This window comes from Nelumbo nucifera, chromosome 1 (assembly GCF_055504915.1).
Source record: "Nelumbo nucifera cultivar China Antique chromosome 1, China Antique-T2T, whole genome shotgun sequence".
NCBI lineage: Eukaryota > Viridiplantae > Streptophyta > Magnoliopsida > Proteales > Nelumbonaceae > Nelumbo > Nelumbo nucifera.
In genome coordinates this window covers 196,676,830-196,694,521 of record NC_142649.1, presented here as the reverse complement: position 1 = coordinate 196,694,521, position 17,692 = coordinate 196,676,830, and the positions used below count along the sequence as shown (strand labels likewise).

General features: G+C 35.5%; 1 protein-coding gene across 1 annotated transcript; it reads left to right on the top strand.

Annotated features, from left to right (window-relative positions):
- The first annotated feature begins 17,160 nt into the window (after positions 1-17,160).
- Positions 17,161-17,478, top strand: LOC148804327 (uncharacterized). The gene has a single exon (XM_088900632.1). The coding sequence runs from the start codon at positions 17,161-17,163 to the stop codon at positions 17,476-17,478; it is 318 nt and encodes a 105-aa protein (XP_088756758.1).
- The last annotated feature ends 214 nt before the right edge of the window (positions 17,479-17,692 follow it).

Below are 17,692 nucleotides of genomic sequence, written 5' to 3'. Positions count from 1 at the left end.
CTCTTAGTCAGGTCACGTCCACATGTCCCCTTTTTACTAGGTCGGCCCAAATCATCCTTCATCAATGATGATGATGATGTTGATGAATGAGAGGAGGACATAGAATCAATGACTCAATATTTTAACATAGATGATGACGATGATAATGATGTAAAACAAAGAACATATAATATGGGAAGACATGCATCACGAGCTACACAGTGGGAAGAGGAGTAAGTACAACGATTCTAGTAAAGTAGGTTTGTATTTGCAGATTTAGAGTATCAGAGAGGTGGTGGCTCATCACTAGCATCCTTGTGAAAGAGCAAAAGCAAATTATTCCGTACACCAAGTATGAAAAGAAGCATTTTCAAAATTAAATTTCTCTAAAAAATCTTCATCAGGTAGGGACACTCTTAATATTGAAGAGATGGATAAATAGTTGTACAAAGACAAGAATGTTTCACAAAAAAGAAAAAAAAAACTTAAGGAGTGTTATAAGAAAGATTTTGGACATAATATGAAAAAATTAGTTGCAAAGTTTTTCTTGTACAATCACATTCTTGCAAATTTAATAACTTTCCTTTATTATCAAGCTATGATAGATGAAATAGTCAATGCATGAAAGGGTTTATAGGGGCATATAGCTTATGAGGTGATGGGAAAATTTTTAGATGAAGTGATTGAATTGAAAGACCACTTCAAGACATTTTATCAGAAAGCTGACAGTTATGAGCTTACCATTGTGTGATGGTTGAATAAGGTCAATTAAATTGTCTATCATAAATTTTATGATGTATTGCAATGGTCAAACAATGTTTCATAAATCTATTGATACATCAAATGATTGATATAATGCATAGTATTTGTATAAACTGATGATATCAATTATTGATGAAATTAGTCCTGAAAATGTTGTTTAAATCATAACTAACAACGAAAGTGCTTACAAAGCAATTGAAATAATGTTGAAAGGAAATAAAAAACATATATATGTGAAAAATTAAAACTTTCATCTATAATCATGTCATAGTTTACAACTTGATGAGGAAGTTTACAAATGGTAGATAACTAACACGTCCAGAGCCCATCAGATTTTCTAGTCAAAAAGCAATATTGAGAGCCATGATTGATTCAAATGACTAGAGATTGTTGTGATAAAGTAAAACATCAGTTGGAGAAGTTGAAAAAATAATAAGTAACTTCAATTTTTGGAGAGTAATTTCTCTATATTGTAATATGATTGAACCCATCGTTAAAGCCCTTCAAATAGTTGATGGTGAAAAATGGATAACAATAAGAATTATATATGAAGCAATGTGAAGAGTTATTTTAACAATAAAAGAATCTAACCCAAATTCTCATAAGAAAACCATAAACATCATAGAGAAGAGATGAAATTCACAGCTCGTCCATAATATTCATAAAGCAAATATATTCTTTTTTACATTTATATTATTTATATTCAATTTTTTACGTTGACTAAATCTTTAAGATAATAATTAATAATATTATTTTTTTTTAATTTTTGCATATTATTTGAATATAACATTTGAATATTCTATAGATCTTAGTGTTAATGAAGATTTGTTAAGTTCTTAAAAAAAATAATTGCAAAACTAGAGCCTGACAAAGATAATGTTGTCATTACAATACAAGAGGTGAGTGTAAATTTTTATATAATTATTAGTTATTATTTGTTTCTTTTTTATTCATTTATTTTTATAAATTTATAAATTATATAATGTGTTTTGATGATTTGATTATATAATATTAATACTTGTTATTTCAAATAACAATAAGGTTAAATTATTTTGTGAGGTACTAGGAGGATTTAGAGATATTTTAACACAGAGAGCAAGAGATAAAATTGACCCAGGTATAATGAAATTCTAAATTTCTAATTTATTTTAGAAGTATTAGTCTTTTATTAAGTAAATTTTCTATTTTAATGATATATTAGCGGGGACCCGTGCGATGTATAGGTTTTATTAAGCGAAAGATAAATAATAGAAAGGGTCATTTATTAAAATACCCTTATAGTTTCATGGATTTACTAAAATGTACCCTATAGTTAGCATTTTACTAAAACACCACTTATAATTTGCAACGGATTTAATCAATTTTCCATTAGATGATAATGGAAAATGACAATATTGACCCTAATCTTCATTTAAATAAATTTAATCAAAATAAAATAGGAATAAAAATACCATTTTTGTCCTTAATAAGACACAAGCAACCACTCTATTAGCTATATTTGGCCAATTTTGTTTTCTATATAAATAAGTGTTAAGGGTATTTTTGGAAAAAAAATCATGGGTCTAATGGCGAAACAATCACTTTTTAATGAAAGGTTATTTAAGTAAATAAGTTGTAAAATGTGTAGTATGTTTTAGTAAAGTGAAAACTATAAGATATGTTTAAGTAAATATGTAAAACTATAAGGTGTGTTCTAGTAAATGACCCTAATAGAAACACATAAGAGTATACAATTGTTTTATATTTTCAATTTTAAATAATTAATAATTATTCATATTTTATATACTACTTTTAATAAATTTTTTATAATATAAAAATAACAATAATTAATTTCAATTAGGTTTATTCATCAAACTTATGAAACCGACCAACTCGATCAATTTGACCCAAGTTGGTCGTTTTTTTAGTATTTTATGTCGGTTTTGGTTCAAAAATTCCCAATTCGACCAACTTGGATTAGTTTCACTTTAGCCATTTGTAAACCGACCAAAATAGAATGACCTAACCATGGATATATATTAATATTTTATATTATAAATATAATTTTTAATATGAAAAAGTGAGAAATTTCCCATATTTCTTAGTCTAGAATGTTTTATTTCATAAATTTAATTTTTATTAATTGCACTATAATTTTTAAAATTAAATTTAACGTTTAAGTTTAAATCTTTTGAACCTACTAACATTTTGTGAAAACCGATACAATTTGAGTGGGTCAGTTTTCACAAAAGGTCAATCGGTTTTAGCTGACCAACTCCCTAACCTGATCAGGCCAATTTGGTTGGCTAAATAACCTACGATCGGACCAAACCAACTCATTAAGACTCATAATTTTATCTAAATTAATAGTCTTATCTCCAATAAATAACAATAGTTTAATCTCCAATAATTATTGAAAATTTATAGTGAAAATGCACAATTATTGAAAATATATTGATAATGAAAAACAAATAATAATTACAAAAATTACAAAAATACAATAAGTACTAAAAATATATTAACTTAGTCAGTAAATAGTATAATCTCAAATAATATTTTAATCTCTAATAAATATTAATTAATCAATAAATTATAACAAAATACAATAAATAAAATAAGTACAATAAATTAAATTTAAAAAATTCAATAATAGTAGTTTAATCTCCAATAATTATTGAAAATTTTCTGTTAATAATAAAACAAAATAAATTTATACATAATCGTTGAAAATATATTTATCACAAAAAACAATAAATAATTACTAAAATACATATTTTGTTAAGAGTTTAAAATTATTATTAATAAATATTAATTTTTTTGAAAGTTATTTCTCGAATTATTACTTGATATAAGTGAAATTAGTTATTTACAATATTATGTAAAAATATTAAATTATTATTAATTTCAATATTCTGTTATAATTATTTTTCTATTTTTAAGATTTTTTAAAATTTATTACATAATTTCTTTATTTTAATTATTTGAAATATAGGCATGTCAAATATTTTGTTATTTAGAATATTTAGTTATTTAAATACTTAAATAATATGTAAAATATTTAAATTTTAAAAACATTAATTATTTATTGAATTGAATTATCCCTAAAATCATAACTTATGTTATTATTACATAATTTCATTAGTAATTCTGCAATACATTAAATGATTAATAATTTCAATATTATGTTATAATTATTTTTCTATTTTGAAGAAATTGTTTAAATTTATTACATAATTCCATTATTTTAACTATTTAAAATCTAGTTATGATAAATATTTAAATAATCTAGAAAATATTGGATATTTTTTGTTATTTGAATTTTATTTATTTAAAGCTATTACATATTATTAAATATTTGAAAAACATTTAAATTGATAATCCAAAAAAACATAATTTAAATTGTTAATACATAATTTCGTGATACATTTTGTGTTTTTAGTAAATATTTTAAAATTATTGTATAATTTTGTTAGAATATTTAAATAATTCTTAAATTTAATCAAAACTTTCTTTAGATAGATATAGATAAAACTAGGGGAGAGGATAAATTGGAATTAGAGATAATGTAGGAGAGAAACTCTCTACTAAATTAGAGATAATTTTAGAGATAAATCGGAATTAGAGATAATTTGGAAGATAAATAGGAATTAAAGATAATTTAGAAAATAAATAGGAATTATAGATAATTTAGAGATAAATAGGAATTAGAGATACTTTTGGAGAAAGTGGGAATAGTGGAGGAGGTAGTTTAGGAGAAATTTTAGGAGAAGAGATCATTTAGGTTTTGGGAAAGTACATCTCATTGGTTGTTTCAAAATGACATGGAATAAAAGTAATAAATAATTCAAGAAAAGGGAGAACTTTTTTTTTATATTTTTTAGTTGAATGGTGGTTGATGTATGGTGAAGATGTTCTACATCTTTAAAATGAGTGGAGCCAAGCCTATGGTAACTTTTGGAGTGAAATAATGCAAGGCATGGGTAGCATGAATTTGAAATCATTTCTGGATTATGGATTTGGGATGAGCCACATGGTTACCGTTCAATCTGCTTTTAGATCTAGTTTATCTGCTATGAGTTTTTGGCTTTGGTGGAGGATATGATAATATCTATATTGATGATTCATCTTCATACAACACACAAAGTACACAACGATATGATTCATATGATTATGGATCCAGTTATTAGTTTCAAACTCATTATCAACAATGTACCTAAGAGCAATATGAATATTTTAAACAAACATATGCAAATTCTCACTCTACTAAGATGACTTGGAATGAATATTATTGTTACGTCAAAGATTAGTTTAATATTAATTTAAGTATTTTCAACTTGCACGTAACTCTCTATGGTATTGATAGTCATCACTTCTGATTCTAGGTACGATAATGAATTACCAAATAATGACAATTTTTATAATTTTTGTTTATTTATTAATTATATAATTTTAATAATATTTTATTTAGGTTGAGAATAAACTCTATCACTTTATTACCATTCACTAGTTTAATGAAGCCATGAAGATAATGAAAGTGATTAAGGTATGTTCTAACTTCTATCTTCATCATATTAGGATTCACATGTTCAATTTGTAAATTACAAAAAATAAAAAATTTGACGTTGAAACTGAATTAAGTACTTTATTAGATAGCATGTTTCTATTCCCATATATTGATTATAATATATTTTCTTTCATAAAATCCACTAAAACATGTTTTTTTTTTTATTATGTATAAATAGCTCATTTATGTCTTATATTTAGTGATATTGATATCTATTTATGATTTATTGGAATATTTATAGTATTTCTATGTGTTTTCATGCGTATCTTAATTTTTCGTTCATATTCATATAGATCCAAAACGTACCCTGATACATCTCTTAAATTTTCCTTTCTATTACTTCGATACTTTAAACCTTGCATCATATTGCAACTATGCATTGAGAATGTATCCCCATGAATAATAGCATACAAGTATGGGATGTGCGACTGCAAGTGCTGTTAGGTTGATGTGAGTTGCGGTTTGTATGAAGTGAATCGGATTTCTCATCCTAATTGAGGGGTGACTCGATTGATACGTTATGTAGTTTGTTCTAGTAGCAGCATAGGAGTGAATCAGATTTCTCATCCCAACTGAACGTGTCTCTTTTGCCCATGTTCCTCGTTCTGAGAATATTATTTCTCGTATATTGGTTACTACTTTTCAGATGTAACCTCTTATTTTTTCAATGCATAATGAAATTTTATAGCAAAAAAAAAAATTGATGGAAGAGCAAGTGGGCAACTTTGAGGCATTTATGGATTTGTAATTGGTGGGAAATGGTGAGTGGTTTGAGTAAATTGAGAACACATCACATTGATCTTTTGCGGGGCATATCCAAATATTTTCTTTGATCACGATGTTCATATGACAATGAAAAAGATTAAAAAGGGGTTTGTAGCCGTGTTGAAATCTGGTTGGTCCAAGTTTGTTGTGCACACTTGCAATAAAAAAAAGTTTGTTGTGCACATGGGTAACTGCTTCCCTATAGAAACTCAAAAAAACCGGTCCAGGAAGCAAGGAGGGACCCATGACTTGGATTCATTTTCTTTGATAGTCGGTACTACAACTCCGAGCTTGGAGATTCCTATTTTTATATATAGGGGTGTTTAATAAAAATCGAACAACTGAAAAATTAAACCAAATCGAGAAAATTGAAAAAAATTGGTTAATCAAATTGATCGATTTGATTTTCAGTTAACCTATAGAAAAAACGACTGGCTGGTATATATATTATATTTAATATATATATATATATATATTTATATACTTTTCTATAATATATATTGAAAATATAAAAAAAAAAATGAAAAGCCAAAGAACCGAATTGGTCAAAGCCAAATTGATCAATCAGTCAATCGATAGGTTTCAATTTAGTTCAATTTCAAAAAATAGCTCATGGTTCTATTAATCAGACCATGAATATCCCTACTTATATATCATTTTGTTTAGGGGTGAACATGGGTTGATTTGATTTAGTTTCAAGGTAGAACCTGAAACCTACACTGTCAAGATTTGTTCCAATGCTGGTTCTAGTTTTAACAATTCTAAGGTCGGTTCCAAGGTTTAACCATAAAACCTATTCTTTAAAAACTTTATTAAAATTGAGCTATCCATTTCAGCCGCACGAAACTCCATTCTAATTTTCTGTTTTTTATTTCACGCAATTCGTATGAAGACCATTCAAAAGGGAGAGACTATTTGGACTTCCCACCCTGACACCCTCCCACCAAGTCTCGAGGGAAATAACCCAGAACGAGGAGATAAACTCTCTCCCCTCCCCATGTCTCTTTCTCTTTCTCTCTCTGCTCTCCCTCTCTCTCTACCTATGTATTGAGCGAAATTCAATGTCCCCCTTTCTTGGTTTTGAGAAAAACCCTACAATCCTCTATCTCTCTCTTTGTATGCTTTAAGGATTTAAGGAGTTGTCATGTAGTTCTGATTTCTAAGGCTATAGGATGGTATCAAGGTTGATGGATTTGTGGTCTTTGCACATAAATTGTCAAAGATGAGATTGTCAAATCAGAGAGGTCTAATAGTACCCAATAAGCCTTCTATCAACTTCACCTTCAAATCCTACAAAGTAATGAGGGCGGACTTGGCCCTCCAATGACATTATGATGCCTGACACTTTACAGACAGCCTGACACTTACAGGCAGCTCACCATCGTGCAGCTTGACAATTAGACAGCTCGCCACTTATACGCAGTTCGCCACATGCAACTCACCACGGGCAGCTCACCATCGTCCAGCTTGACAACTAGACAACTTGCCACTTACAGGCAGCTCGCCACAGGCAGCTCACCATCGTCCAGCTTGACAACTAGACAACTTGCCACTTACAGGCAGCTCGCCACTAGGCAACTCACCACTTACGGTCAGCTCGCCTCCTAGCCAGACCAACCACCGCATGACAACCCCGAGGAGCTCACCACTGTACCCCGCGTTTTACGGGATTGTGACTTGTAACAGCTGTATTAGCTCACCCACTCCCCGATTTAGGCGGAAATGGGCAACCTTATTGGTTGGTGGCTTTATGCCCACCTAACACGAAAGCAGGTCCCATCACAGCGGGAATCCAGGAACTGCTCCACCAAACCCATGAGGACTCCAATATATAAAGACCTCACCCCTCAGGGGCAAAGAGAGGCGAGAAAATGAGATCAACCAACTCCCGCCACCTACACAAATGAGCAGATCATCTTCAACTCGGGAGTAGCCGGTTTAGTTCCCATCGTTGCTGGTAGCCAGATCAGTTCCTGCAGGGAGTGTCCAGGCTACGCTACGCTAGGGAGCTCTACTTCAGCCTCTGAGTCACCGGCCACTTGGGAGCAAACAAGGTGACGAGGTACTTAGCCAAAAAAATGATACGTGACCAGAAAACGTCACATCAATTCGCGCCGTCTGTGGAAAAATGCTACAAAAAGCTAAGTTCTCATCCTACAAAAAGCTAAGTCCTCTTCTCCCAGAAAGCTAAGCCCTCACTTTTTAGAAACTAAAGCTCTCGCTTTATAGTTTCCTTTTTTTATGAACTCAAAGACTGTGCAGGGAGCTAACAGACTAAGCAGCTCTACCAACTTTACTTTCAATTCAAATAAAACATCACCAGTCCTCTTCACGAGGTCCCCTCTACAAAGATGAGCTCTTTGTGGCTTTTGCGGGAGTTGGCGGTCAACAGACTACATGGGCGCCCCCCTTGCTGGTTGGGCTTTCCAAGGCTCCCATGCGAGCTGGCGACCAAAAGTTAGTGGTACTGCCCCCGAAGGTTGAGTTCCTAGTAGCTTCTTGTAGGAGTGGGTGACTGGCGTCTCGGCAGCCTGGCGGCTTGGCCCTAGCGCGACCTGGCGGCTTGGCCCAGGCACGACCTGGCAGCCAGGCACAGGCGCGACCTGGCGACCTAGCACATGCGCCGACCTGGCGACTTGCAAGACGTTTTCGCCGACAAATTCAGCATGCATATCCAAACATTCTCACGATCCTTGGAAGTTGGCCCACGTGCCGAGCGATTTGGAGGGTGGTCAACGTGCATGGCAGTTACCTCCAGGAATCTCGGACCACTTAGACGACCTCACAAAAATCTCAGATATGGTGCGTGAAGCCCACGCCAAACGATGCCTGTATAAAGGTACCAACCCCAGAAGCAAGTAAACAAATTCTAGCTCTCAAACTGTGATTTTTAGCTTGTAATCTACCATGAGAGTACTGACTTAGCCATCAGAGTGACCTCATCGGGTTAGCCACCCCGGGTCCTCTGACATTTAGTTCCTTGCAGGTTTCTAAAGAGCAACGAATTTCATCAATCCAGCTCGGCACCTGGTCAGCTCGGCGCCTCACAGGCAGCCTTGCACCTGGTCAGCCCAGCGCCTCATAGGCAGCTCGGCACCTAGTCAGCCCAGGACCTCATAGGCAGCTCAACACTTGGTCAGCCCTACACCTCATAGGTAGCTTGGCACCTGGTCAGCTCAGCACCTCATAGGTAGCTCGACACCTGGTCAACTCAGCACCTCACAGGCAGCTCGACACCTAGTCAGCCCAGCACCTCACAGGCAGCTCGGCACCTAGGCACCTCGACACCTCACAGGCAGCTCGGCACCACACAGGCAGAAACCTCAGCACTACATAAGACCTAGTTGCCTCTTCGACATGGGCAAAGTCCAGGAGTGGACTACGAGTCTTTCCCAAAGTCTAAGGGCTGCAATACTACATAAGACCAAGTCGCCTCTTCGGCATGGGCAAAGTCCAGGAGTGAACTACGAGTCACTCCCAAAGCCTAAGGGCTACAATACTGCACAAGACCCAGCCGCCTCGTCGGCATGGGCAAAGTCAAGGAGAGTGAACTACAAGTCGCTCCCAGAGCCTAAGGGCTAAAGTACCGAACTGGCAGAGACCTCGGCACCTTATGGGTAGCTTGCTTCCAAGCAGTTCCCAGAGCCTAAGAAACTGAATCAGCGCTTACGAGCTCATCGAATTACGGGCCAAAAGCATAAATCTACTCCCTTCGCCGAGTTACTTTCAGCTCGGGAGTGGGGGGCAAATGATGAGGGTGGATTTGGCCATCCAATGATATTATGACGCCTAACACTTATAGGCAGCTCGCCACAGGCAGCTCACCATCGTGCAACTTGACAACTAGATAGCTCGCCACTTACAGGCAGCTCGCCACTAGGCAGCTTGCCACTAGGCAGCTCGCCACCAGGCAACTCGCCACTTACGGGAAGCTCGCCTCCTAGTCAGATCGACCACCGCATGACAACCCCGAGGAGCTCACCACCGTACCCCGCATTTTACGGGATTGTGACTTGTAACAGCTGTATTAGCTCACCCACTCCCCGATTTAGGCAGAAATGGGCAACCTTACCGGTTGGTGGCTTTATGTCCACCTAACACGAAAGCAGGTCCCATCACAGCGGGAATCCAGGAACTGCTCCACCAAACCCACGAGGACTCCAGTATATAAAGACCTCACCGCAAAGAGAGGCGAGAAAATGAGATCAACCAGCTCCCGCCGCCTACAAAGATGAGCAGATCATCTTCAGCTCGGGAGTAGCGGGTTCAGTTCCCGTCGTTGCTGGTAGCCAGATCAATTCCTGTAGGGAGCATCCGAGCTGCACTACGCTAGGGAGCTCTACTTCAGCCTCTGAATCATCGACCACTTGGGAGCAGACGAGGTGACGAGGTACTTAGCCAAAAGAATGATACGTGACCAGAAAATGTTACATCACAAAGCATCTAATTTCTCACAAAGGGGGTGTTCTTAGGTAAGATTTATACTTCTCCGGTCCTCGACCATTCTTCTTTGATTGCAAGCTTTTATAGGGTTTAAACTTACAATCGGTATTTGTGTTTTAGAGTCTAACACTGTATTCTATTTTTTCCCAATTTTCTATTTGGCTTCTATTCATAGTGGGTTTGTGCTCATTCTCTGAACTTATAAATTTAGGGTTTATCTTCATCTTTGATTCCACTTAAAAGAAGTTGAGAGTATTTAAGGAAAAAACGTATAAAGTGCTTTGATAATTTCTATTTGACGCTTTCGGTGTTCTCGCCGAGATTTTGAATCTTCTAATGTGGATCAGTATGCTATCATTGTTTTGGAACTTTGTTTGATTACATCCTCCCGCTCTGCTCATTAATAATCTAACATGTAATGGGGCATTTTTTCCTAATAAAAATGAAAAAATAAATAAATACCTCCTCCTATATAAGGTATTTAAGGGTCTAAGTCCATTGATCCTCTTTGAGACAAATATCACTCCATTTGTCAACCCCAACATTTCGTTGTATGTGTTATGCAATTTTTGGAATTCAGGGAATGCAAAATATAATATGATTTTTAGCTATTACTTTGTATATGAAAATACACTATTGCAACCATGTTTAGGTGCTCAATATCAACATAAATTTAGAAAATCATGTCCACAACACCAAATCATCTGCATTAGAAATTCAAGCGCCCAAAATATGGGTAGATGGTTCTTTCTCAATCTGGCTTAGTGACATCAGTAGCAACTTATAATATGATCAATCATGCAACTACTAGGGAAATACAAAAGTTGAATGGAGAGTAGCATTAGAGGCGATGCAGCATATTCTGATGTAATGGGTTTTAACATTATACGAAATCAGGTGGTTGATTGCACATGGATAGGGAAAACTTTGATGAATGGGTTTATGCATATTCAAAATTTAGCTTACATAGCATGTAAAGAGGGAAGCAACATCAGTATCCAAATGCCATTTAATAGGGTGTCTATACATGACTTTTTGATAGTAGTGAATGATTATTATTTGGGGGTTTGGTGGGAAGCTAAGTGGCAATTGACAAGGTTGATTATTATGAACTTCTACATAATATATATCAATTGTAGCACCTTGCTATGTGGCAAAGGAAATGCCTTATAGCGTCAGGGATACATAATCTATATATATATATATATATATATATATCAATTGGCAACACCTCTGTTTCACACTTAAGGAGATGAGAACTAGATGATGGATTTCTCCCTCATTGATATCAAGTTAAATTAGTCAACTATAATTGCCTTTGTTTTATATCCTAATATGCTACTCTTAAATTTCTTTTCTATGATAATAGGACCAATATATGTTGCTTTACTTGCTTATACTTATGATGGTGTTGTTGTTTTACTTGCTTATACTTGTGATGGTGTTGAAGGGGATTGGGATTAATTATATATTTACAATGGCGGCTCCTTTGGCATAAATCATGCAAGTGATATCAATGGCAACAAGTAATTTTTTTCTTTTTCTTTGGGTTTTGATTTCCTAATTTTCTTTTGAAAGGAATGAAAAAATATAGACTTTTTGCTTTTCTAATTTACATGTGAAAGCATCATAGCAGTTTATTTAAAATTGGTAAAGTTTCTATTCTTGCTATTTTGCTTTATGAGATTCTGAATGTTGTTATTTATTTTGGCAGGTGTATAGTTTTATGGGTAATCAAATATTTCAGTTGATTATGCATTCAAGATCTTAGATTGCAAGTAAGATGTTTATCTCTTGGTATTTTCGGTTAACTTGGGATTATTAATACATTGAAGATCATAGATTGCAAGTGATCTTTGAGATACCAACAATGATGTGATATGCTGTGAGGAAAGGTCAAAATTAACAATTATATTGAACTATTTTGCTTTATGGTTGTTGCTTAATGTTGGAATCTCCTTTTGTTTTGGAGTTTCCCGAATACTTAATATGTGGTTTTTCATGGTTTTGTTTAGGGGTTTCATTGATCTCCTCTATTAACAGGTTTTGGCCTTCTTGGGTGGAGTTTGCCCTCCTCTTGTTCTGCATCATTCTGCCTGTTCATGTGTTGACCTCTTCTGTAATGGTAGCTTTCTATTTGTTAATATTCTGGTGAGGTTTTTGAATATATTGGCTTTGTTTTGTTCTTTTGGACATTGGGATTCTCTATTACTTGAATTTGGTATTTATCTTTTTATTATTTTTTTTTTTTGTAGTTTTTCCCATTTATTTTTCCTTTATGATTCATGGATGAGTCTAGGATGACAATTTGTGAGTTTACTTAGTTTTTATTGGAAGTTACAATTAGGTTGTTTTGGTTTTATGCTTTGTTTGGTGGTTTATTTATATTTCAAAATTGTGTTTTTTTCCCATCTGAGTTTATTTTGGTGTTTGTCTTATTATAATTCATGTTTGAGGTCTTTAAGATTATTAACATATTTAGTGTAGGCAACCAATCTCAATATTATATTATTGTCTTCTGGATTAAAAAATTAAACTTGACTGCATGTGTGTTGACAGGTTGAGTATATACTAATTTTTTGTAGATTTATTTATTTATTTATTGTTTATGTTTTTCCTTCAAGACATATATCACATGGAGATGATGCAGTGGGAAAAGTGGTGAGGACTTTTCTTTGTTTCCAGCCTAGGCAAAGTTAATACTTTGGGATGAATTCCAAGTATTTGAGCATATGCTAATGAATCTCCATTACAGGTAAATTGCCTTTGGATTTATTGTGTTTTCCACTTCCATAGCTTTTTTTTGGGTTTCTTAGTAATGAATTGATGTATATATATCATCACTTTGGTTCATTTAGGAATCTACATTATTTTACAGCAGAGAAGCAAGTCATCATGGAGGGGCTTTAAGGTGAAAATCCTACTAAGGTCAGCTTTCTGTTGGTGATTTACAGAGAAAAATCAAGGGAATTGAGATGTCTATAGGTTTATTATAAGATTGATGAGAGAGGGGCTAAATGCATATGCATATGTATGTCTATAGGTTTCTAGCTTGACTAATGATTTTTTCTTTTGCATTATCTGTAATTCTTCTTATTGCATTGAAAAGGCAATGGTCAATTGGGGTTCTTAATTATGATTATTTCTAAACTAAAATTTATCAAAAGTCAACAAGGACAAAAGGGATAAGGAAGTCAAGAAAGAAACAAAAAGGACTTAGCAGGATTTCAAGTGGCATTCACTTAAATAGCATGCTAAGATTGTATAAAAGCAATCGACACTCTCAGAGTCATCAATTTGACTCTTTCATGTTCTAATTTTTTCTATTTGTAGGTACATGGGGGAAAACAGAACCGTGCGAGGATATGATAGATAGGCAAAGAGTGTCCATATGATTGGAATCTTCTTATCCTTTTGTTTTCTGTATCTTGGTTTGGAGACCCGGTCCAAACCAAGATATGTAATCATTGAACATTGGACTATCCATTGTAGGGTGGTGATTACCTTATAGTTGTCGAATATATAAAGGTCCTGAGACCCTTTGCCAATACATTGCGGTTTGATTTACCCGTGCATCGCTCGGCCCCGCTAATAATAATAATAATACTAGGGGTAAATTACAAAGACTCTCATTCGTCCAAAAATGCCATTATAATATTTTTTAATTCTTATATTACCCTTCTAATAACTATTCTTTTGTGAAAAGTACTGTTCATCTCCATCGACCTTCCTTCGCATTTCTCTCCTTCTCTCCTTCTTTCTCTCTCTCTCTCACCCGATCTCTCTTCTGAGATTGCGCTGAACGAGTGAGAGGTGAAGGGGAAGAGGATCGTTGCATTTCACCTGCCATTTTGACATGTTGCATATAATAATGGGTTCTTCCTCTGTAACCACTTGTTCTTGTTCCTAAAACTATTGCTTTTCACCTGACATTCGGTATCGAGCCAAGCGGATTTTCAAGCTCTTCAAGCCTTCAAACACGAATTAGTGGATCCTTTGGGAATCTTACGGAGCTGGAATGACAGTGTTTTCGGAGCTTGTTCAGGAGAATGGGCAGGGATCAAGTGCTTTAAAGGCCAGTTATAGAGATCCAGCTCCCATGGAATGACACAGATGGAGGGAAGGGGCCATATTTGACGTGGTGAACTCGAGGATGAATGGGGAGTATGATGAGTCGGAGGTGATGATGTGTTCCCACTGTGCCCCCGCTGTGCGTTCGACCATGAGACAGGTGGTCAGGTACTTCGAAGGGGAAATCAGTATGCCGGAGGACTTGAATGGGATTTGGGACAACAACGCTGCAGGGAAGAACGAAGAGAGGTTCGATGATTTCATACATTCCTACCCGCCGCTGTGGTCTGAGAAGATGAGCTCTTATTCTTTCACGGGAACTGAAGATGTTGATGTGGAAGTTCCTGTATTATCGTCACTGTTGCCTCTTTCTGGTAAAGGTTGTTTCAAGAGAGAGAGATCTCTTTTTCTCTTCTACCCAGTTTATCTATGCTCTTTAATTTCTGTTGGGATTCCCCGCGGCATTGCCTCGCTTTAATGTGTTTGAATGTAACTGAGTTACTTCTGGCTTGTGCATTGCTCACCTCCTAATCAAGTGAACACACCAAAAGAAGAGAAGGAAAATGGAAGTGAACATGTCTGCATCTCACAGACTCTCGAACCTTCCTCCTCCATGGGAAGTCCTCGTTGCTCACTATCTTGACCCCAAGACTCTAGCCATGGCGTCATGTGTCTGCAAGTCGTGGTCCGTCTCCATGTCCTCAGACCACCTCTGGAAGCCCATATGCTTCACTCACTACCCCTCCCTCTCCACCCTCCGCTTCCTTGACACCGCCGTCTCGTATCACCGCCTATTTGCTCCAGGACAGAGCTCATGCAGGCATTGTCTACGCAGCCCTTCGGTACCCCATATCTCCCTCGATCACCTTATCTTCACCATGGACATCATCCACGGCGATTCAAACATTCTTACGTTAGGTTTTAATCTCTATTAAATGGGCTTACATATTTCATTGAAACAATTGCATTGATGGGCTATCTTGTAAGTGGGCTAAATCAAGTGATTCATTTATGCAAAGCCCGTAGACTTCAACAAAAGGGTATGGGGCTTAATGAGTGGATACCACATTTTGGCCCATATAGGCTTAATGGGATCCTATTAGGTCAAAATATAAAGGCTCCTAGGTTATGGTTCCCAATATGTTAAATCATCTAGCCGCCCTCCTTGCTCTACCCCATTAGAGTCAAAGAGCTGAGAAAAACCCAAGGAAGAAGGAAGATTTAACTGAGGAAAACCACACCAATCGACAAAAGCATTGATTCACCACTCGATCCGAAAGGGTTTCAACTACTACAATGGATACATGTATTTATATTCAAACCTCCTTGATAACTGTAGCATAATATACTTTAGGGTGCAACATGGCTTCTTGTTCTTCGTGTATTGTATGGTATTGGTATGATTCTGCAAGATTAGGATTGCTTGCTCCCCCTTTATTTATCTTACAAGTGGTATCAAAGCCTTATATCATGTTGGGTTATTAGGATTACCGTTTTTTTTTTCTTTCTGAATCGATTTCTTTGTGGTTGCGTCTCGATTGAGGATACAATCATTCGGCTGTATGTGCTTGCCGAACAACCATGAAGCAAGGCTGTTTCGACCAAAAAAAAAAACAAAGACGCATTGTGATGATTCAATGCGGTTTCAGTCGACCAAAAAAAAAGGAGGAAGACGCATCGATGTTGCGTCTTTGGAACCCAAAAAAAAAAAACAAAGGAAGACGCATCGGTGTTGCGTCTTTGGAACCAAAAAAAAAAAAAAACAACGACGAATCAGTGTTGCGATGCGTCTCTGGAACCCAAGAATTCGCATCAGTGATTTGATGCGTCTACAGAACCGACTCAAAAAAAAAAATTTTGGAATCGTGATTTGCATGCACGTAAGGAATTTGCATGTGTTCGTTTTTCTCTCCTTTTGCATGGAAGTAACCTTGAACCTTTTTTTTTTGACTTTGTCATGCATGCGATGAATACAATTTTGGATAAATGCCTTTTTTTTTCTTTTTTTTTCAAATTAAATTGATTGAAGCAGCATGTTACCAAAGTAGCCTCTGCAGTGTAAAATTAATTTGATTTGAAATATAAAGATTTTGTGTGCTCATTGTCCATGCGGACATTGGTCGGCCCAAAGGAAGGTTGATGTTTGGCCGGGCAGTGAACACACATGCGATGATGAATATTGATATCGTAAAGCTATTATCCATGTGAATAGTAGTTGGTCCAAAGAAAGGCTATTGTTTGATAGGATTTATTATCAATATTTGATTGTTGCGTTGAGAGTACCATTTACAATTGATGTTTCTGTGCAAATACTAAATGTCAAGTTGTGCTGAGTATTTTGCCTTTGTAATTTATATTATTATTGATTATATGTTGTTTTTGTTCTCTGTTCAGTTTCAGCAACTGCAAATAATGTTTCTGCTCAAATCAGTGTCATTCCCATGCTGAATGGTACAAACTTTAAGATCTGGAAAGAGAATGTGGAAATCGTTCTCGGCTGCATGGATTTAGACCTTGCGTTAAGGACGAAGCGAACCATCCCGACTGAGGACAATTCCAATGAGGCCAAAGTTGAGAAATAGGATCGCTCTAATCGCATGAGTCTGATGATTATGAAACGTTCCATATCGGAAGCGTTTTGGGGCTCTATTTCTGAGAGCAATAATGCTAAGGAATCCCTTGTGGCGATACAACAGTATTTCGCCAAGAATAAGAAAGTAGAGACTAACAACCTTTTAGCTACTCTAATTTCTATGAGGTACAAGGGAAAAGGAAATATAAGGGAGTACATACTGGAAATGTCAAATCTTGTGGGTAAACTAAAGGCATTAAAGTTAGAGATAAACGATGATTTGCTCGTGCATTTAGTTCGTATTTCTCTTCCCGCACAATTCAGTCAATTTAAGGTGAGTTAGAATACTCAAAAGGAGAAATTGACTCTTAATGAGCTCATTTCTCAATGTATGCAAGAAGAAGAAAGAATCCAGAGAGAAAAGACGGAAAGTGCTCACTTAGCATCAACCTCTCAGAATAATAAAAAGAAGAGGACTAAGGATACTGCAAATGGAACACCCACGTAGAAAAAGGCAAAGAAGCATGGTGATGGATTTACCTGTTTTTTCTGCAAGA

Coding starts and splice junctions, on each gene's coding strand:
- LOC148804327 (XM_088900632.1), top strand. CDS start 17,161: ATGAGTCTGATGATTATGAAACGTTCCATATCGGAAGCGTTTTGGGGC.